We start from the raw sequence: 23,578 nt of genomic DNA on the forward strand, positions 1-23,578 counted from the left end.
CAGTGAGCGGCCTTTTTCGCCTGTCGCGATAATGAAAACAAACAGCACTCGACGCCGCCTCGGACCTTTGTCACAAGGTTGTTGGCCACATTGACAGCGCGCCAGCAGGCGGGGAATATCGTCCGCTTGTGTCGAAGGCGCGGCCTGTCAAGTAGTTTAGTTTAGCCTGTAAGATTAGCGTCGTCACAAAGTTAGTGCCTCTCCGGTGAAACGACGTTGTGTTGATTTTTCTCGAAGACGCTGTAAAAAGTAATCGCGACATGGCTGCCAAGACGATCGACGGTGCCCGAGTGGTGGTCGAAGCCCTTCGGAAGCAGGTGACCTCTCCAAGTTTTCCTCGTAGTTCCGCGTAGCGTACGGACTAATACACTCGTCGTATCTGTGCTAAATCAAGATGTATTCGGTATTCACCGCAAAAAAGCGGTCCATTCCTTCAGCATCGCGTCGCACGTTCTGCCTTCAGCATTCGGACAACGGTTGCGAATTCAGCGAATAGCGCCGGCACTCGTACAATGCTTGCATGTTTCACTTTGTTTCTTGACTAGACGTTCGAACTTCTCACGTTTCCTGCCTTTATCCTCACGCACAAATAAACATTTATTTTCACAGAAAGCCTCGCCTTTTTGTGTTTTGTTCAAACTTCGCTACGTCTATCAATGCTGTTCGCGACACTGAACGGAAAGACGTGTTCGTAGTGAAGAGCCTTTATCTCCCTATCGCATATGTCTGTGACAGGACTCGCTGCGAGGGCAAATGTGGGTATACGCGAGGGTTTTTTTTTTTTTTTTTTTAATGCGCCCGGTTTAAAAATCGGCTGCGGCGCACTCGGCATGACCGTGAGCACATCGCGGCAATCCTGCAGCAGAGTAGCGAGAAAATTAATTTTCGCTACGTCCGTGCTTCAAAAGCATTTCGTACCGTGTGTGTACGTGTCGTTCGAGCTAAACCGCGGCCTGTTTGTTGGTTACCGTAAAGTGCCCGTGCATTCTTCTGGGACAAATTAAAATGTTTTTACCTAGGATTGCGTGTTACGGGCCAGTTACGGTGTACGGATCACATGCAATCTCATGTTTACTGCTTTTGGGAAGAATAAGAACACATGAAAACTGGCGATATTCAACTAGTCGTGGTAAAAGCTGTGCAAAAAGACTGCAACACGACACAAAGAATGACAATACAGGCACCGAGTCCAGTGCTAGTCTTCGTCTCATGTTGCCATATTTTTGCACTGATTTTCCCATGAAGATCAGCTGACTAGCCCAGTTTTGCACGCTATTGCACGCACTAACATTTTGCAGACATGTGTCCAACATTGTGTTGTGCTACATATGAACTAAGTACTTTTCTTGTACCATTACCCCTTTACAAAGGTTACTTTCACGAGTACTGGCGGGTTGTTTATTTGTGCGTAGAAAAGCAATAATAGTCAAAGCAGGAAGAATGCAAGCACCATTTCATTCACTGTTGTCGGAGGAGCCAGATAAGGTAAGACATTCTGTATGCAGTGTCGTGGGCATTGTGGTGCCCCTGAAGAGGGTAGGATGCCGTTGGAAGGGGCTTCACATTGGATAGCCTGCCTTCATCGTATCTTTTGCTGTTTCATTATAATAGAGCTGGACAACCTGAGCTAGTACAGCTGCATTTGAACATTGAAAAATTTGCTGTGTTCTGACTATGTGAAGAATGCTGCTGTTTGTTGTGAAGGCATTTTATTTTAGAGTGATGGGCCAAACCTGCCTATGTTTTGTAAAAGAACTTGTTGTTGGGCTCGTTGGTACAACATTTCTAAAAGTTAATTAGAGCGCAAACACGACACAATCACTGACACATGCACTCACCCAGGCATCAAACACACACAGCGCTGCCTATGTTTGCTTCTCTCCAATGGCATGGCTTGCATATAAGAGGAAAAAAACAGCACAAAATTAAGACAGGCACAAGATGAAGAAGGCACGACACGAGCGCTAACGTACAACACTGCTTGTATGTTGCATGTTGTCAAAAGGCAACTTTCTTGTTTTTTTTTGTTGTTGTTTTTGTCTAAAGCAAGGCTTTAACAGCTTTACAAAACTGATTGAGTGCCTATGTTCCTTTCTCACCTCCTGAAGCTTTATGTTAGCGCTTCCCCATACTAAATGATGTGCTCAAAAATTTATTACTGTAAGAGAACTTTTTGTTGAGCGAGTTGGTGTGCCTTCACCACTTTTAAACCGCGAAAATACACACAAACACAGGGGGGGACATGGGACAGAGCACCACTGATGACTGATTTATTTTCAGAAATATGCTCACTACTATTGCTATGCTTCCTTGCCAATTGCTTTATTACCAATTCCTCATTCAGCCATCAATACTTCTTGTGAAAAAATCTGAGTGCCCAATCGCAGGATGTGGGTGCAGGCCTTGGGAGAGAGCATGCCAGAAACCATAGTACAAAGTACAATACCTTGTGCTTAGTGTTCCCAGTAGCATATCTGAGCTCTGTACATTCCATCTAGGACATTTTATTTTGGAGGTAGTGGGCTCTCAATTGTACATGCTCACTAGCAATAAACTAGATTTGTGAACCATACTTATTTTATATTTTTGGGTTGAGTACTGGAGACATTGTTAAAATGCACGTCATGTCTTACCATGCTCTGCTTGACACATTATTTTTGTTTACCTAGGAATACTGCTAATCTGCAATTGCAGAATATAGAATAGCTTGAACTTGAGAGAATCCACGTTGTTTTCCCCTTTCCAATCATCAAAGCACATTTCATGGCTGTAGCTGTAAGCCACTTCCTTTCATTCTTGATCAACATGCAATGTTCATATTGTAAACCTCATATTATGGGCATTTGTCATTGCTTTTGAAACATTATTTTTTTTTTTTTTAATCTTTGACTTAACTATTAAGGGTATGCTTGGCATGGCCAAAGCTACCACTCTGGGCTGTAAAGCAAGGCCCTTCCTACTCCTAAGGACTAGGAGGGTTTCTGTATTTATAGTATAGAGATACAGATTTGTGAGAAGTTGCACAGAAGCCATAATATGCAATCTGGCAACAAATCAGCCTTGTCATGTCCTGTGTACATTGAAACTTGTAACACTAAATAGGTTGTAAAGGATCGTGAACTGTAGGAAATTAAGAAAAGGACAACACGAAAGAAGAGAAAAAAGACACAGAATGGATATAGCGCTCTGTATTGTGTGTGTTCTTTCGTGTTGTACTTTTCCTGATTTGCCGCAGTTCACGATCGTTTACTAGAATGCACCTACCAGCCCTTCAAGATGCTCTAATTAAACAAGAGTGCCCGTCTTGATTGATGGATGAATGGAAGACTATTCTGCCAGGTTAAGGCCTAAAGGTTTTTCTATGCTGTGATACTCATTGTGTGGTGCATGTTTTTTTGCGATGCGGCAAACTAGGGTATTGAACACATCTTTGGCGTGGTCGGTGTGCCTGTCTTTGAAGTGGCTCTGGCAGCTCAACAGGCTGGCATCAAGTTTGTCGGCATGCACAACGAGCAAGCGGTCAGTGTCCTATCTTGCTTAGACTTCCTGAGCTGCTATCATAGAGGCCGATGACTCGTTTTGTAAAAGGAAGCGCAGGGGTGCTATTGTACTTTATCTCTGGCCTTGTTCATGTTGAGTGGCTGGCAGTTTGGACAATGCCACCCTGTACTAAGACAAAATGAGGAGCTAAGTTTGTTAAAAGAAAGCAAGGCTTTACGGTAATCTCGGTTCATGGGGAAGAAATTAGAAAGGTGGCAGTTGGGGAATTAAATGTTTTTGTATTATTCAGTATGCATATATGCATTGTGACAAATTCATGCATAGCAAGTGAAATGTTGTAGTAACATTAGGTATGTGAGTTTATTCACATAATCTAATCATTTCAGGTTCATATGACCTTACTAATAATACTAACGTTATATGTGTATATTCTTTCTGTTTAAAGTAGCATAGAACTTGCTACAGTAGCACGAATGCTTGGCTCAACTGCTGTTGTGTTCAGCTTGTTTGTTCGAATTGCAGGCTAAATTCTTTAACATATTGAAATTAGCATAAAATTACAACTGATAGGTTTATTTCAATTAGAGTGATTCTAGGGAGAGAGTTAAAATTATGCTGGAGTTCTCTTGATATCGGGGAATATCATCAAATTATTCTGGAGATATATTTATTGTAATGTTTCAACTGCAGCTGTGCTGTTACTTCAATATGACCGGCCGAGCTATGCATACCCTATGATAATCAAGCTTATGCATAGCTTTTATGAATTCTGCCATTGTTTAAGCACCATTTTTATTTTCTTGTGCTTTATGGAAAAGAAAAAGTTTGAAATGTAAAAGTTTATGCACAGAAAGTGTGTGGGGTTTGCCAGCTGTGAAGCTACATCATTTTACCTAGTTCACATTTTTACGACACAAAAAGAACAAGGGTGGAAAATAAACATGTGTATAAAGTGCTATTTTGTCCACGCCCTCCTCTCCTTTTTTTTTGTGTGCGCTAGAAAAGTGCATATCAGCTGCCAACATGCTCAAGTATACACACTTTCACATACTATTATGCTCTGCCATTAGTATATTAGCAGTCTTAGCATGCCAATATGCTTTATATTGCAGTACATTTGTATTTTAATGAATTGTAGTTGCCTACTTGTGTACATTCACCATTGATATTGTTTGATATCAAGTGCTTTTTCACATTGTTATAGAAAGGGGCCCTGTAACACTTTTGGAGCATGGTCAGAAAACACTGCCAGTCGGTAGAAGAGGCTCTCGGCAATACGCAAGCCAAATATTATAGCGCAGCACGCGGCCCATTATTCACAATAAATTATCAACATCAGCTAAAAATTGCTTTCTCTTCTCGACAAATCACAGAAGACGCTTAAAAATCATTCGTAGAAAGCAATGCGTGCTCGGTCGCTAGAGAGATCGCCGCGACTTGTCTACGCCTGCACGCGCGATCACACTGAAAAGGCCACACATTCAAATAAAATAAAAAGTGCTCAAGGTCACGAGGCACGCATGGCATCTCTTTTTGCCCCTGCCATCCCTCCCTGCTTAGCTTCCAGCGCTTTCGTCCGGACAAGAGAAGAGAGAATGCAATTGCAGCACGCGACAAATCTTTGCAACTCCGCTCATACTGGACAGATTCTTAAAATTTTTGGGGCGTTGAATTTGTCAGGCAATAAGCTCTTCGAGTGAATTCATATTATGGTTGCTTGAGAAAGTGTTTCAGGGACCCTTGAAGGGCTATATCGGCTCTCTTGCTTGTTTCTAAATGACTTTAGTTTGCTATATCAATTGGCATGTATAGGAGTGCTTGCCTCTTGTTTAATAAACTCTCTTTTTCTTTCAACTACTGTAAAACCTGTAGGCATGCTATGCGGCTGGTGCCATGGGATATCTTACCAGAAGGTATGCTTTCTTCTGAAGCGCTCACTTCGATAGTTCAGTATAATTTGTACAACTGTCAAAAAGAAATACTGTCATTAAAAAAAACCACAAGCGAGAGGCACATTGTTCTATTTTTGTTTTCTGTGCGTCTTTTTGACAGTTGATGTTAAAAATATACGAGAGTTGGCTTTTGCCCTTTTCTCATATATAGAAACAAGATTTTTGCCTGTGGGTTCTCATGGAGCACATGCTAAATACTTGTTTTGCATGTATAGCCGCTTTGTTGGTCTCATCCCCTTCATGGGCAAAGCCAACTTTCTTCACGCATGATAGACTATTATATAATATTCTTCGTGAGAAGTATATATGACAAGTGGCCACACATTCTTTAGAAAGTTCACTGCAAAAGTTTTCATTTTTTAAAGAAATGCGTTGTTTCTGCCTTGGCATGAGAAAATGTGATTAATTCTTTGAATTTTAATAAGCTTGCTTTGTGAGCTAGTTGATGTCAAGGTAAGCCAACAGCATTCCAGTTGTCTGGGCACATCATTTAAACTTGTCTCTCTGATTTATTTGTTGTTTTGATGGGAAGGGAAAATCATGTATCTTGAATTGGGCACAATAATGGGCCAAGAATACTGTGTAATCTACCTTACTGAAGTGTTGTGTGTGTGTTTGGCATCAGTAGAAGAAAATGATGGCAGCACAGTTTACTTACTGTTCACCCTCTTACTCGTGGAAACTGGTGAATAAAAAAAACGTGAATAAAAAACGACAAAGAAAAACGGTGATGAAGATTACTCTCAGCTGTTGTTTAAGCACAACACTGTTAGTCATGAGTTCTCTTCCTTTATTTCCTTCTTTCTTTCTTTCTTTCTTTCTGTCTTTATGCCATTTTATGAATTATTATGTTGGTTATTATACATCTCTTGTTGCAACTCTGCTGAGTGGCATTGTTCAAGTTGCACAGTTTGTGGCACCTCAGCTTTGCCCTTATAGTACAGATGTGTTTGCCCATGCAGACCTGGAGTGTGCCTTGTTGTCTCGGGTCCAGGGCTTGTTCATGCCCTCGGTGGCCTGGCAAATGCTCAGATCAATGCATGGTGAGTACACCTGTTTTCATAGCTAATTTGTGCTCTGCTACACAAGAGCTTCTCAAGTTAAATAACTACGAAACATAAAGAAATAGAGAGAGAGGACCTAGTTGATCCTGCTGCATTACGATATTGTGTAATACCATCACACTCACAGCAGCTCCAGTAAATTCTGCCATGGCCGATGTATGATCCGTAGACTTGGTCACAGCTTTGGGGATATTGTGCAGTATTGTCCTTTCTTTATGCTTTTGCAACGTGCTAAGCCGTTGTACTATTTAGGAGCAGATTCAGGTTTCTTTTGAGGAAGGTGGGGTATCGGTTTCAGGCGTTCGTTAATGATGATGCTAACTACAGAGATGCTTGTGATGAATAATAAATATAATGTATTAATTTTGGTTCTAGTGAGTTCTTTAACGATAGTAAAAACTGCAGAGGAGTTCATAAGTTTGTCACATGCTGCATGCTGGAGCACTATTAATGAGAACTAACAAAAATGATGCCAAAGATAGTATGGGGGATATTATTAGAAGTAATTGTAGTGTAATTGTGAAGAAAAAAAAGCTGACGAAAAGATAACTTGCCGTGGGCAAGAAGCGAACCTGCTAACTTCGAATAACACCTTAAATTTACACTTCTTTCCTTCATTGATGACTTGATGGCTTTAAATGGTATGCAAGAGACTATTGGTCAGCTGCCAGCTCTTAATAAGATCTCGTGCTACGTGATGCCAATAGGCAAAAAAGTGTGTCCCCCCACTCTCCATGATGGCGAAAGGCAGCGCTGACTGACTCTCCCAGGTTTAAATGCATATATGTGCCCTACAATGTGGATGGGGGGATAGCCGCGATGGTAGCTCAGTTGGTAGAGAATCGAGCACATTATTCGAAGGTCGCAGGTTCGGTTCTTGCATATGGCAAGTTATCTTTTCGTCCACTTTTCTTTCTTCACCCTTACTTTACAAATACTTTCAACAAAATCCCCTATAGTTTCTTTGGCATCATTAGTTCTCATTAATATTGTGTTTAACAAATAAAACGAGCCCTTAAATTTACATTTTTTTCTTCACGCTGGTGCATTAAGCACACAGTTATACTTTAAGGGTGGCAGGCGATTGGGACATTCTCTCTAGATATGAGCATGGTTGTGTTCATAAATCTTGAGTGTGATATCTTTTGTGTATGTGTGCACCTGCTCACATGTGTGTGTGCATAGCTTTTTTATACATTAAAATCGGTCTCCTATTCAAGCTTATGGTGTTCTTTATATGTATTTATGAGAAAATGAGCCTTTAGTGTATGCAGGCTTGTTATAGCCATCCAGAGTTTTATTGCCTGCATAGATAAAAGCTTTTTACTGCTACCCATGGGCAGTGAGGGCCAGTTTCGCATTGTGAAGAGTTCATTCTTACAAGTTGCTGTTATCCTTAATCTTTGTCAGGCCTTTGCTGCTGGTTGGAGGCTCCAGTGAACAAAACTTTGAAGGACTCGGGGCATTCCAAGAGTTCCCGCAGGTCAGTGCAACAAGATACAGTCTTTTCTTTTTGCTTGCGGAGCACTCACAGAGTCCTCTGAAACTGGGAAATGCTAAAGAGCCAGGTAGGTTATCGACATACACCATTGCGCCCTTCAAAGGAGGCAAAGTTTTTCTTCATAACACCCTCTTCCATAAACTTCCTCTCGTCCATATTGTGTCCACTCCGTACCAGATAGCTAATACGCCATCTAACGCCCTAAATGATCATTTTCATTGCTTGGAGGAAACGAAAGCTTGCTTAGATATTCACTCTCTCACCACTTCATGCAATTCACCACGTCATGCAATTCTGTACTTGTATATCAGCTCAATATTAAGTGTGTCGTCCTGCATCATGGAGGCTGTGCAAGAAGTTCAGTTGTCAAAACATGCATCTATGAGTGTTTTGGGCTTGGCCTTGGTTGCAAATGCTCATGCAATCACTGCATCAGGCTTCGTGTGAGGTACTGTGACAGGCTTTAAATTAAAGCGCAAGAGAAAAACGGCGAAGCATACCTTAATTTAAAACAAGATATTGTAACATCTTTTTGTGTGAATTTTTTTCATCTTCAGTGTACAAAAACTCGTAATGCATTACTCAGCCGGAGTCAAGAATGATTCTAAGTAATAACTGATAAAAAGAAACGCCTAATTATTTCTTGGTGAAAACACAGCTACTGCAAGAGGTCACGCTAGCCTCGACATCATTGCACAAGTTGTAGTGAACTTGTGTGCACTGTGAGCCTTAAATGCTGTGGGGCCAACAAGGGCCACTACTGACGTTGTCAGGTGTGGAACATGGCCTCTATAATTCCCCTTGCTACGCGTACATGCAGAAAATTAAGACAGTAGTATACACAGTTCATAAACTTCCACAGTGCACTAGTTTGTACAAGTGGGACACTTCTGACAGAGTCATACTCTGGTATGGCTCGCCAATAAGAGGATACCTGAATGCCTAGGCAACGTGGTAAATGGACATGAGAAGCTTAAAAAAAAGGATGAAGGAAGCAAGAGTCTCGTTGCATGCTTTTTGCTTGGGAAAGAGAAAAGGAAAGTTAAATGATGAAAGAGGGGAGGAGGAAAGAAGAGATGCAGTGAATTTGCTTTTGTGCGTATTTTACACAGATTTTTTCAATTTCCTCTGGTAGGTGGACGCCTGTCGTATGTACACAAAGTATACCTGTCGTCCCAGCTCTGTACAGCTGATTCCCATGCAGATTGAAAAGGTATGTACCCTGGTTCTTTTTACTTAAGTGCACGGCCTTTGAGAACATGTGGTCCTCTTATTCTTGAATGAGAAAGTTAACTACTGCTATAAAATTTACTTGATGTTAGTCAAACAGTGAGTATGTTCACGTTTATTACATGTCAACTACTGAATTACTTGTAATGTGGCATGCAAACTGAAAAATTGCTAGCCAAAAGTTTAAGTGTACTGCCCTTTTCTAAATTTAATGCCTGGCACAAGAGCGAGTTTGGTTCGCAATATGCCTCGTGTTCTATATGAGGATTAGATAATGAGGACAGTTTTAACTGAAAGTTTACGATCTGCTGTCCAGACTTATTGGTCCTGATGACCCTCACTCAGCCTTGCAGCAGCAGCCATAATGTGTTTGCACAGCACACACTCGAATCCAGAAGTAACATGACAGTGTGTCTGTCAGATTATTTCACATTCTTCAGGCTAGCTAACCGCATACCACCAGCATCTGTGAAAACAGGTGCTTGTGAAATACACATCATCGTCCTCTCTGTTTGTAGCTTGGGAGTGTGAAATGTGAGCACTGCAGCCCATCAGTAATGCTCTGCCGAAGCTTAAATAGCTTCTGTATTGTCTAATCTCTTGTGATACAGTTGGTACTACACCCTATGCCCTTCATTTTTTATTGTTATGTGTCTTTTTTAATTCTGTGTGTTTATATGTGTGTTTTATCTCTCTCTTTGCTCCCTTTTTTTTGCCCTTGTTTCCCCACCCCAATGGTGAGCAGCAAGCAAGATGTGGTTAATCCCCGGCATTTTCCTGCATGTCTCTCTATTATTTTTGCCTCACTCCATATTTACTTTTGTTTTCTCGTTGATACTTGGTGGGCTGAATGGCAATTTACTGTTGTTATCTAAACATTAATTTTTTTCATGACTTGCAGGCTGTTCGAACGAGCCTTTATGGCCGCCCGGGTGCCACATACATTGACCTGCCTGGAAACATGATAATGGCAGAAGTTCCTGAAGAGAGTGTGCCGGAGGTGGCGAAATGCCCTGACCCTCCACGAACTCTCGCTGACCCACCAAATGTGGCTCAGGCATTGTCACTGCTTAAGAGTGCCAAGAAACCGCTTATTATCGTTGGAAAGGGTAACGTACTTTGCAACATATGTTGCTGTGTATCACCATCGTTTGAGTGTGTTATAACGAGAACCCTTCCCAGGTGAAAATTTCCTGCTCGTTGGCTATTGTTCCAGCAGTGCTGGTTTATTAGCACATTCCCAGTAGGTAATGGAACCAGTAGCTGGTGCTTCCAGCAGGTAATGAAACCAGCAGCTGATGGAACCAATGTCTGGTGGTTCCAGCGCAGTGTTGCAGGCAGTCGGCCAACTTGTAACTCGCCGACATGGAGCAGCAAAAAAGCAGGCGATAAGCCTGATTCGAGCTGCATATTGTCAGCTGCAAGCTTTAATGCAGCTCGAACCAGCTGAAATACGGCCTGTTTCTAACTGGAAGTTAGTCCCTTCACAGCTGAACAATCGTCACATTCCATCTTCGGAATACTTAGTAATATGAGTTGGTAATATGAGTTGCAGTGGTACAAATGAGCAGATTAAGTTTGTTCTCCTCAATAGCATGTAGGTCTAAAGGGGGCCATATAGTTTGGTTTATCGTGTCATGTCCATCATGCATTATACTCTGCTACCACAACCTAGAAACAACCTTTTAGATTTTAGTTCACCCCCCTTTCTTTTTTTTTTTCAACGACTAATAAAATGGTTGGCATAGTTCAAGCTTTGTTTCTAAATGCCAAGATAAAGGGTCCTGCAGTAGTAAGGCAATCTAATCTATAATTGGTGACACATGTTGGGCTCAATTAGTATGGAGTGTAGTGATGGTGTTTCCATTCATGCTTTCGACATTTGTTGTGCCATTCGGGGACAGGGCTAAAGGTTTGTTACGCTACTTGCACAGGCGCCGCATATGCTCGTGCCGAGAAGAGCGTACGTGAACTTGTGGAATGCACGGGCCTGCCATACCTGCCTACACCGATGGGAAAGGGTGTTTTGCCCGATAACCACCCTCAGTGCATAGCACCAGCCAGATCAAAGTGAGCTGCTCACTACATTGCTAAATTATCACTGTGTTGTCAAAACTCAAAATTGTGAACCTACCCCGGCTGCCACATGAATTAACAGAGCAAAGATACATGGAAACAAGTGTACGAGTTGAAGCTTATGAGCTTTAAAAAGCCTTGCACCACTTTTTCAGTATGGTTAGAAAATGCTGCCGATCAGCAGTCAAGGCTCCCGGCAACAAGTGAGCAAAACGTTATAATGCAGTACATGACCTGGAATTCAGAATTGTTTCTCAAAGTCAGCTGTAAAGTTAAACCGCTCAGCTCACTCTTTTCTCTACAAATAATGTCATAAACTCAAATGATGGCAATATAATAAACTGAAAGCCCACCGCCATTGGCTGATTTGAGCGTGGTGAGCCACATAGTTACCATGGTTGCTGCGGGATGCCAAAGTACTCACTTAAAATCACTTTGGAGACAGTAATAATAATATCTGGGGTTTAACATCCTGCAAACGCGATGTGATTATCTGGGACACTGTATTCTAGAGCTTCGGAGATTTCTACCACTTGTGGATTATCAACATGCACCTAAATCTAAATATGCGGGCCTCAAACATTTACGCTTTCATAGGAAATGCAGCCATTGTGGCCAGGATTAGATCTCTTAATTTTCGGGCCAGTAGTCGAGTGCTGTAACCGCTAGACCACCGTGGTGAGGCCACACTAAAGGTATGCTGCGCAACTGAGGAAAAAAGAAATTGCTTATGGTCATGACTTGCACTGTTAAAAGGGTGTAGCTTCCGGCCCCCTTTTCATACCCCTCAGTGTAGCTTTCACTGTACATACTTGCTGGTACATATATCCATGGAACACCGCTGGTACTTGACGGATTCAGAAAATCTGGCGGCTGTCCATTCTTGAGGAAATAAACTCGAAGCCATTTGATTGTTACTTGAAAAAGTGTTGCAGGGCCCTTTTAAGAAGCCTTGCCCTCTCTAATGCTTATAGCTTTTACTGAAACTGCATGGCACTAATTGAAACTTATGACTTATGCCTTACTAATGCCTTATCAATGATTTTTATGGCATTATACAGGTACTTCACGTAGCGTTCACAGCTGTAAGTTTCGTCACTGGGTTATGATATGCATTATGTGTCTGTGCAGAGCGTTGCAAGAAGCGGACGTCATCCTTTTGCTGGGGGCACGACTCAACTGGATGTTACATTTTGGACGGCCTCCACGCTTCAGCCCAGGTGTCAAAATAATTCAGGCAAGGGCGCCAGTTCGCTGTCACAAATCTAGCTGTCGTGAGCAAGTAGCAAATTTTTTGTAGATGCACCTGCTCAATTTTGTTGCTGACAGCATACTCACGTCCGTTCAGAGAAGTTTCACAGAACTTGTGAGAATGCTTAGTCAACAGTGACAAAGGTTTCTGATCACCCTTAAAAGAGTGACCTTGGAATCAGTATGGAAGTGTTAACTGTGTTAGTGCATACACCACTGTGCAATACGAAATCAAATGCCGTTATTGCTGTTATGTGGGCATTAATAGTGGCTAAACACACAGCACTGTTGAGATATTGAATGAGGCTAAATGTCCTGAGGGAAAGTGATTGTTATATACTAAAAAGTTAGGTTGAGAGGTACAGATCACAAGTTATTGTTGCTTTGCAATGATATCATTATTGCACTTTTACATTACGCACTTATATGTACCTCTTTTGTTGTCCTGTTGTGCACTACAGGTGAAGTAACATTAGTCAGAAGTCTTACTTTATGTCGTTACGTTGGTGACATGTTTTATGTACTGTATTTTAAAAGCCTTCTCCAACAAGCATGACTGTTAACATAATTTGTACTAACATGGCTGATGATGAGTATGGTCATGAAAAAACATTAGTGCACTGTGAACTAGACTGAAGTTGTTCTAATATGCATATCTGTTAGTTAGCTTGCTTCTTCTGGCTGCAGCTTGTATAACTAAATGGTGGCGCCTGTTCGCGTTGCCCACATTGTGTTAAATTTTTCTCTTTATTATAGCTGCGTGAACGTTTCAGGCACCTTTTTGGCAAACTTGATGTAAAAGAAAGGTTAGCTCATTTATACATTTATACAATACGAAAAGCATTAGAAACCAGAATATTTGGTGTTGTTGTTGTTATTATTATTATTATTGTTGTTGTTGTTGTTGTTGTTAAGAAATTAACTGCTTCTTTCCTGGTGGTTTGCTTTCTTTTTTTTTCCCCAGCTATATTCTGTCTTTGTCTCGCAGGTTGAACTTTTTCAAGAGGAGCTGCACAACAGCATCCCTGCAGCTGTCGCATTGGCTGGTGACGTGGGTGCAGTGGCAGAGCAGGTTTTTATTGAATCTTTTCACTGCCTATACAGTCACTGCTGTGCATAGTATACATACAGCAGGCAAGTGCTTTCATTTTAAGCTACTACTAATAAGCAGTCTTGTTGTCTTAGTTGAGATATAGTTTAAAAGTCTGCATGAGTGCAGTTTTTCGGGACGTATTTCTTTGGATTATCAATTGGTAGTTGAACTGATGGGCAAGGATGTCACGGCTTCCATCTCTTGCTCTCTCTCAGATATCCAGGGTGAGTGTTTGCTGACTGAAGAGGCTGGCTGCCCTGCTGCATTTGACTGGTGTGGTTTGCTCAAAGCTTCGGTCTGTCCTTTCCTATTTTAACGCATTTCGTGGGCTGTCAGCACGCTTTCATCTAAGTGGAGTGTCATGGCAATAAAAGCATGAACAGATCGGACAGGAATAATGAATGGGAGTGGGCCACATTAACGACCATGTCATCTCCTTCTTTCTTGCCCTACTCCGTTCTGTTTGTACGTTTTTTCATGGTGGCACATTACTAACTGATCTATGTTGCCATCTTTATGCACTGAACAGCCCTGCATGTTCCTTGACAATGTCTCTGTTGTCGATTGTGCACTTTATGGTTTCCTTTTATTTGCCTCAACAGTCCTTGCTCTTGGCCTGAGTATTCAAGCTGTAGAATGGGGCAAGAGAACTGACAAGAATTGAGCCGGCAGCGACTATATGAACAGCACTAAAAGAGAAAGTTGGGCTAGTTAATGGCTCATGCTTGAGGTGTAAAAAATAGCGCAATTAACAGACGGAGGATAAGGAGGCACCTGCGTCGCGTCTTCCTTAGTCCTCGTCTGTTTTTCGCGCTGTGGATTATTTATATCCCAAACTTTATGAACAGGTTGCACTTAATCTCTCGCAGTCTTTCTCTTGCCTACTTCAGCTGCACTGCACGAAACTTACTTGACAGTCCTCCTAGGTCACTAATGGTCTGAACTGCATCACTGTTTTTACTTTCTCTCTAAAGTTTAATTTTTTTCATAACCTTCCGATGTAACAAAATTTGTTCATACAAGCTGCAAAATAGTGGGCTCTTATAAGGGGAAATTTTTTAGTTGGTTCTAGAACAAACTATGATGTTCAGCTACGAAGATGACCCTAATTTCTTCAAAGAAAATTGAGGTTATTAAACATGAACATAAACATTCAAAGAGCTGGAGAACCCACAGTGTGAGAACAATGAGGAAGAGCTACACTGAAACAGAATTGTTCTATCCATGATTTTTACGACGAGCTCTCATATTTGGAAAATCTGCATTGTTTGAAAATAGGACACTAAAGTCAAGACAACTCATGCATATATTCGGATTATTAAGACCGAAAAGCAAAGTCAGCGTACAAGTAACGTTAGTTTATGTATCTTTTCAACTTTCGTCTATCCTCCTCCTCTGGCCTTTTACTTCCGCTTTCTTTTTGTGTAGAACATAGGTGAGTACTCGTATTTTGGCGAATCTTTCTGTATTTATAATAAGTACTTTTTTTTCTATTTTTACGTATGCATAAAGCCAAGGTAGTCATATACATCCAGGGAAAGTTCTAATCTGTCAAAAAAAAAATCATGAATTTTGTGAGGGGCTTACAGTCACAGTACTCCATAACACTTGCCATTAACTAACTGTAGTATCGGTTATTTCAGTGACCCAAAGTACTCTTATTTACTGAACTACTCATGTGCTTGCAAAATTTGCTTCGTGGACATGTGCTTTGTGGGCATACACTTGTCCTAATCTTTTTATGAAGCTTAGTTCAGTCGTATGGCAAAGATACGCAGAAAAAAAACTGCCACTCGGGCACAATAGCTAAAGATTTGGCCGACTGTACCTTGCCTGCCCAGTTGACCGCTGAGCATGCCAAGGACCCTTGGCGGTACCCTGCCGATGCGCCCTGGTGGCATGCGCTACGTGGTAAAGTTGCTGCCAATGAAAAAACTGTTCAGGTGAGGCAAAAGCATTGACTTGTTTCTTTGTGAGCTTTAATCGGACACAGTGATCTTTTAGATGATTGAGCTCTGCTTCTAGTTTCCTCAGCTTTTTATTCACTTATGCCAGAGGTCCCTACAGAATTAAAAACAGGCATCAGCATCATAATATGTGAATAGAATCAAGTGCATTATGTTCCCAATAAAGTAGAGGAGCTGTAAGGAATGCTTTAGTTGATAGCATTCATCGAGTTATGTACACTAATTGGTTTAGCTTAAGGATTACTGTCCTAATTGATAAACTGGAAGCAATTATAGGCAAGGGGTATTGAACGGTGGAGTTTTCAGTTGTGTAATTAATTACTTGTTAATATTTTCTAGAAACAAAAGTCTGCAGATATTGTATACTAGTGAATTTTATAAACCAAATATTCTTAACTGGCGCGAAGGGAGGTATGTGACTTCTACAAAGGTATGAGTTATAATTCAAAATATGCAGCATGCATCACAGGAGCTGTTCGTTGACTATTTGCACAAGCTTTCGTTTAACTAGGTTTACTTACCATCTTCTTTTTATGCTATCCAGGAGCTGTCATCGTCAAAGAATATTCCTATGAATTTTCACACAGCATATAAGCAGGTGGGCATTTGCAGAATACTTTTGGTCTTCCTTCTACACTTGTTTCGCTTCACTAACAGCAGCACAGCTTTGTGCATGAATAACCGATGTTGTATAGTTGCTTGTTTATTTGATATTTTTGTGTAAATTTTGATACAACAGAGCACCTTTTGTAATCAATAAAAATAATTTGTGCTTCCCGTGTATTTTAACTGATACTGCTCACTACTCTTAGATTGTACTTTTGTGAGCTCAAAGCCCAGATATTGTGCGTGTCAGTGATTCTTGTTGGCACTTATTGTTGCCGCCTTCCGTCTCCTTTGTAGATAGCTGACCTCATACCAAAGGACGCAGTCATTGTGAACGAAGGTGCCAACACGATGGACATTGGAAGGACGATGTTGCCTAACTTCTTGCCACGGCATAGGTGTGTCTGTGCATATTTCGATTCAATGGTGCGCTTTAGCATGTTCGACAGTATCCTTAGCATTTTGGTACATAATGCACCATGAGTACGATACAGCAGTACTTGCTCTAAACTCTTCACCAAGTCTGCAAATTTTCCTTTTTTATTCACGGCACTAATATTCTTTTCTTCCTATTCATTGCCATTATTCCATCAATGATTTGCTTAATACTGTGTTATTTTTCCCTAGTGCTGATTAACCCGACAAGGCTTTCTTAAAATTTTAATATGTTTTTACAGTGATCATTTGATATTACTAATTAGCTGTCTTTCAGTTGAAGGGGTACTGACACAAAATTCCGCCGCCGAGATGCCTACGGGATCAATTCCTGTGAACATGCATACAGTTGAACCCAGCTATAGCGAACATCGTTTCAACGAAATTTCCGCTACAACGAAAAATTCACGTTTTCTCGTCAGCAGTTCATAGGAGTCAATGCTTAAATATTGTCGCCACAACGAACAATTTTTCTTCTGCCGTCCCACTTCAATGAAATTTCACGATGCAATTCCAGGCTCAGATATTTATTGCTATACAGTAACACAATCTTGAACATTTTGATGCATTTTCCGAACCTAAAAATAAGTTGACGAAGTCTAAAACACACACCGCACCACCAGAAACCGCTGCTGTTCAGCAAGCATAGGCGCTGCCATTGCTCAATAGTGATCGCAATAAAACTGCCCTGCTTTTGCCACTAGCTTGCTTTTGAGCTGCAGACGATCCGAAGCTGAAGATCAGTCGCTAGGTTCGAGGTTTTTTTTCAGGCAGCTGTGAGAAATGATGCCTTTTTTGATCCCAATGCGTATCATTTAATTCACACTTGGTCATTGTGGTAACTAATCAGAGTGGCTGTTTGTCCACATTAACAAGATCAGCTAGCGGCGAGTGGTGGATGATAAGAATGGCATAGAATAAGGCAAAAGTCACTGCTCTATGATACTTTGCCTCCATCTCGGTGTTGTCGGATACACTTGGACGGCGGACGGCTGCTGGTGTTAAGGTGTCAATGTAACTGTTTGGTTCATTCACAAAAGCGGTTATAGGTGTTGTTTCGGCGTGCTTTTCACCATGACCTTGCTATGCATGGGGGAGAATAGTGTTGTGACTCTGCTGGGAAAAAAAATAGGAAGGAGCAGACACTTCTTGAATTTTGAGAATAATTGTTCCTTTGTTTTTTGCTAGCTAAGATCAGCTATATTTTTTTCGATTTCACTACAAGGAAATTTTTTCCGCGCCCGTCAGTTTCATTGTAGCGGGGTTCGACTATATCATCTGCAAAATATTAACAGCGGACATAGCTTAGAATGTATTTTACATGAATTTTGATGTTCGTGTGCGTCATCGAGCAAAGTGACCAGCAGTGAACCCTACTTCCCTCACGTCACCACGCTGCAGTCAGTACAACATGTTATGAAATACGACATGTTATGGTAACGTCATAGCAGCCATTTTTCTTTTTGCTGCGTTGCTCTAGCAGACTTGCTCAGCGTCTGCTTGCCAGTCAGTTGCTGAAGAGCATGCCTTGAAAGTTTTGGGTTTGGCAACACTGCTGTCCCGTTTACAGTTTGAGCGGACTTCTTGATGCATACCGTTTGGAAATGTGTCACCGTTCTTTGTGATAACGAAGTCGAGCATTGCACACCCTATGTAGTGACAGTGCCACCCGATGGCTTGTCATTTCGAAGCTTTTTCAAACCGAAACTGAGAAGGGTTGGTAATAGAAAGCTTGTAATTAATTATCTGTCGCATGCTGCATCAAGCAATGTGCAGTGGTATGACTGACAGGCCCCCAGCAACACATTGCATCAAAAAAATATGCGAGGGCGAAATTTTTGTGTCAGAACTTCTATGAATATCGTAAGCACTAACAATAGTTATTAAATTCGTTTTGTGCCATAAAACTCCAGTTCTGCAGATCCCACGTACCTTGGGAATCGACTTTATGCAAAGCATGCAAATGGAAGGTTACTGTGCTGTAACTTTAATTGAGCGAAACGTTACGAAGTGACACTGAAGATATATACAAGTGCAAGCACAGACACATGCTAAACAGCCGTACAGGTTTTATATAGTGAGTTGTTTACAGCTGCATAACGATGCCAACAGCATCATGGATATTAGCAACACCAGAAGTGGTAAGCTGATATGAAGTGCTGGTGGTTGCGAGGATGGTAACCCTGGACACTGCTACATAAATCAACTTCTGCGCATGGCACCTATATAGATGTATAATTGACGTTAGCCTGACGTAATGACTGTATCATATAAGTATATACGTAAAGTTTATAAAATTGGATAGCCAGCACTGCAACCACATTTGATGTTTCACGAACATTAGAATCTATTTGAAAAGTAGTTTTGAGACCTTGCGTGGCTCTGTGGTAGAATACTTAATTGCCACGCAGAATACTTAGGCTCGATTCCTGCTGGGACCCTGTCATTTATTCTTTGCATTCATCGGGTAACGCTGCTGAAGTCAGGTTTTTCTGAAAATTCACGTGTTAAAATTGCTCATGTGTGTTCTTGTCGTTCCTGGGTAGGTACTAAGTGTCAGTCACCTATGGCACATACCCACATACCAGTGGCACATACTCTGCCATGGGTATGTGCCACTATCTGGTGAGAAATGTTTGACGACGTGCGCCACGGGATTGCAACATTATTCATGTCATTACCAGCACGTCATAATCGTCAAACCATCTTACCCTCCCAGACCAATTTTGATTCACACCAAGTTAAGGGGTTGACCATGAGAGCACCCAGATGTAAGCGGCTAGACAAATTGATATGCAGATAAATGGCAAAAATGCTTATTAGTACGCAAAAAAAATGCTTCACATTTAAAACAAGGACTTCATGAATGCCAGCTATGAACTTTGCGAGCTGTGTGTGTGTGTTGTTCTCCATCTGCATTCATTCGTGCCATTCAAATTGCCATGCAGTTCCAGTCTTCTCACAAGTAGTGCAAAGACTCTGGTAATAGTGGAGCTGATTGCCTGGCCCTCATTCTTTATCTCACCCTTACTTCTCTTTCCCGCCCCACCCTGCCGTACTGTATTATACTACATGGTTATGCTATGCTTTCTTTCTACCGCTTTCTTTCTGCCTCTACATCGTTCTTTCTCTCTCTCCATCTTCTTGTTCTCTTGCCTACACCTGTGCAATCATGTGGCTTCCATAAATGCTGTTACGCTACCGTGCCTCGATAGCCAAGTGGCTATGACGCTCGGCAAAACATTTTATGTGGTTTTATTCGTTCCTTCTCCTTCTCACCACGGCTCATATTCTTTCTTGCTCTATCTTTCCTCTATTCTACTTTGCCTAACAGAGTTCTTGCTTAATGCTTGCCTCCCTCCTCCTTCCCGGTTCCTTGTCTTAGCACTCCTCGTTTTACATGGCTTCACTCATTTCAAACCCAGGCTACTACCTCCCTCCCCGCTACCCTCTCTTTCGCTCCGCTCACTCTCTTTAATGTCTTTGTTTTTCCTCGCACCTGCTGTGCTCAGCAGGGAACTTGTCCTATTCCTGTGGTGCATCCCACCGGAGTTTCTTCTGTGCACGATATGCATAGGTATGGCAGCTTAAACTGCTACGCTGTTTAGAGATTGCCGAGCGAAAGCCTCGAAATTGCAGGTACCCTGCCACATAGACTGCAGTAACCTTTGGCCCACATGTCCACAACAGTGTTAGTAGTATCTCGTTAATCTATTCAACAGGTGCTCTGGTTCCCAGTCAAAAAAACATGCAGGTATTCATAGAACTTTAAAGAGTCTGCACATCAGGACTCCATCACTTGAGATCGTGTTGTCATGCCTGACACTCTTCGTCTCTCATCCGTAGGTTAGATGCTGCCACATTTGGAACCATGGGTGTAGGGGTTGGCTTTGCTGTTGCTGCAGCCCTGTGGTGCCAGATGCAGTCTCCCTCAAAGCGGGTTGTCTGCATTCAGGGAGACAGTGCTTTTGGCTTCTCAGCTATGGAGATGGAGACTGCTGCTAGGTATATTACACTAGATATTGTTCTCCTGGTGGGATTTTTCATTCTGCTCATTGCTGCTGCTGTTGTTGTCATTCTTCTTCTCTACGTGCCAAAACTGCAATTTAAATAAGATGTGTTGTAGTGGCTGAGTCGAGATTCATTTTGACCACCTAGGGTTCTTCAACTTGCTCCTAAATATAAGTATTGTGGGTGTTTTTAAGCGCTTTTTTGCTTTCTATACATGTTTGTCATCATGTGGTGCTTATCTTCTTCGTCCTCGGATGTGGGAACTTGGCTGGACTGTGATATCTGCATCGGGTGTGGTCATTTTGCCTTGGCTTCAGCCTTATGAAGTCGTGTTAACCGTTGGGTCATTGTATTAAAGTGTTATAGCAGCTCTCCTCAATTGAAAGATGGCTGTAACAGTTAAAATTAAAGCTGCGTCCTTTAGCAAAATCATACTATAGGTACTGCAGCACTTTTTGTTGACAGGTGTAGATCTAGACACCTTGCAATATCTTAGTCAGATAAGAGGCAGTATTTGGCTGGGTATTCGATGAGCCATGACGCTTAGAAGTTCATGCTTAAATGCAGCATATTTGCGCACAAACGAAGGAGGACTGTGACTATGCATATTGCTTTTGAAATAAAAATCACTTGTGAGTTAGCAAAGTTTTCTCGTCGTCCTTTGCTTTGAGTGCACTACCTTTTAAACGTGAATCGCCAACCAACTGGCCAAAGTGTTGTTACACATTGAAAAGGCATTCAATAAGTTTGGTTGTTGGTATCGACCGCCCCTTGGTGATCTAAATGCACACTGGCAATGCGAAGGAAGAGCCAGGGTCTGGTTGAAGGCAGTGTTTATTCAACACGACCATCCGCTTGAGCCGTGCCCAATGAGCTCTCCCCGTTCCCTCTTCCAATTGCACATCCCCACGCTGTTGAAAAGCAATCATGCAAACAGTGTACGTTCCCACTTTCTTTGCTCTCAGCAGAGAGAAAAAGAATTTGTGGGATGCTCTCTTACGGCAGCACCACACGCATTCACCATTATTGACGACGGGCGTAACCCACTTCTGCTCTTCAGTCGCATTGACCACATGGCCCGTACTGCAGCTCTCGGCTGACTGTCCCAAGAATTTGTTGCTGTGGTTTGCTTCGCTGACACAAACTATCCAGGCAGTAATTCTGGAAAACCCGCCACCGCTTTCTAGCTTTCTCTCCTGATGACCCCCTGTTGTGTCTGTGTAAAGGGCTTGCGTCCACTGTGACCTCGCAGCTCGAAAAATAGCGAGCAGTAGCATGCTAACACATTCTAAGTTGTTATGCACTCTGAGAGTGACTCAATACCTTGAGCTTGTTCAGTAATTGTAATAAATGAAGAATTACTTGGAGCCACTGCTGTGGTCTAGTGGCTAAGGCACTCAGCTGCTGACCCGCTTGTTGCGGGATCGTATCCCCACTGCAGCGGCTGCATTTTCGGTGGAGGCGAAAATTCTGTAGGCCGTGTGCATAGATTCGGTTGCACATTAAAGATCTCCAGGTGGTCGAAATTTCCGGAGCCCTCCACTATGGAGTATCTCATAATCATATGGTGGTTTTGAGACATTAAACTCCACATAGTATTATTGAGAATTACCTGGAAGGAGTCTGTGGGCATTCCAAAATGTTGGCTGTGTTGCAAAGTGGCCCACATTGGCCTTCCTCTTGTCTTTCTGCAGGTACAAGCTTCCGATCATTGCCATAATTATGAACAATTCTGGGATCTACAATGGCTTTGATGGAGAAACCTGGGAGTCCTTCCTGCAGTCGGGAATGCATCCTTGCATCTCGTGAGTTATGTAGTGTAGTCGGGCTTGCTACACACTGGCTGTAGCAATAATAATATTGCAAGTAAGAAATGTATGGGCACTATAGAGCTTGGGTATCTTATATAGCTTCAGTTTTACGTACAACTTGTATGATTTCAATAATTATTTCTCTACTTATTTTTTGATAGGCTCTAGGTTGTCCATCATTTCAGAGAACTGGCTGTGGATGATTGTAAATAAATCATTTGCTCCATCATGCTATCTAAATATGATCACGTCTGTCCCCAATGTAATCTCTTTTTGTAATACACCTAACTTGGCTGCTGAACTAATGCACCATACTCAAGGCGTGCATTGCTTACGTGTACATATCGTTTTCAGGCTTCCAGCAAACTCTCTTCAGCCAGGTGTCCGTTATGACCAGATGGCTGCCATGGTTGGTTGCAAAGGCTTTAACGTAACAACACCTGAGGAGCTTCGAGCTGCCTTTACAGAGGCCCTGGCCACCAACGACCGGCCAACTATTATCAACGTTGTCATTGATGGCATGGCTCAGAGAAAGCCTCAGGTCAGCCGCCATTGTCTTTTTTATAATTGCCCTGAGAATTGTATGACCTTGATAGGAAGCTGTGTTTGTGATTTGAAGCTGTGTTCCTATTCCTCATATCTATTCTTGATGGAGTGTTTTTTCAAACCGTTGACAGGCTTTGCTTTATTCTCATTGTTCTTATTGACTTCACTTTGTTCTTTTTTCCAGGACTTTGACTGGCTGACAAAGTCCAAGATGTGATAAGTACTTCACCGTGAAAGCTGGGAATGTGCAGTATTTTTCCAATAATTTTTGTCCACCTAATCTACGACATAGCTGCTCATGCCCAAGTCTTCTGTAACTGTTTTATCTATACACCCAGGGTAGGTTTACAAAGTATTATATAGATGCGATATCACATTTCCACAATGTAATAATGCTGGTCACTGGTACTTTGTTAAGTCTGCTTCTGATGTAATTGATTCATATTAGAATTGTTTTTTATACCAATAAAAAGAAAGATCACACATTTGCTAAAAATATTGTCTTTGCACTTAATAAAAACTTCATACAGGTTA

The 23,578-nt window shown here is 41.8% G+C and overlaps 1 protein-coding gene across 3 annotated transcripts; it reads left to right on the forward strand.

The window, feature by feature from the left end:
- Positions 1-112: 112 nt before the first annotated feature.
- Positions 113-23,578, forward strand: Hacl (2-hydroxyacyl-CoA lyase). Of its 3 annotated transcripts, XM_075895046.1 has the most exons (18): positions 113-317; positions 3,415-3,519; positions 5,374-5,414; positions 6,416-6,496; positions 7,928-8,000; positions 9,154-9,231; positions 10,150-10,357; positions 11,183-11,318; positions 12,456-12,561; positions 13,564-13,647; positions 13,884-13,892; positions 15,510-15,611; positions 16,180-16,233; positions 16,539-16,639; positions 20,523-20,681; positions 22,382-22,492; positions 22,853-23,039; positions 23,229-23,578. In XM_075895046.1, exons 1-18 carry the CDS (start codon positions 261-263, stop codon positions 23,259-23,261), a joined length of 1,725 nt encoding a protein of 574 aa, XP_075751161.1. In that variant the 5' UTR covers positions 113-260; the 3' UTR covers positions 23,262-23,578. The 3 variants fall into 3 exon arrangements, with proteins under 3 accessions (XP_075751161.1, XP_075751169.1, XP_075751177.1); XM_075895054.1 differs by lacking the exon at positions 13,884-13,892; XM_075895062.1 differs by lacking the exon at positions 3,415-3,519.

The sequence above is a fragment of the Rhipicephalus microplus genome, chromosome 1 (assembly GCF_043290135.1).
Source record: "Rhipicephalus microplus isolate Deutch F79 chromosome 1, USDA_Rmic, whole genome shotgun sequence".
NCBI classification, from domain to species: domain Eukaryota; kingdom Metazoa; phylum Arthropoda; class Arachnida; order Ixodida; family Ixodidae; genus Rhipicephalus; species Rhipicephalus microplus.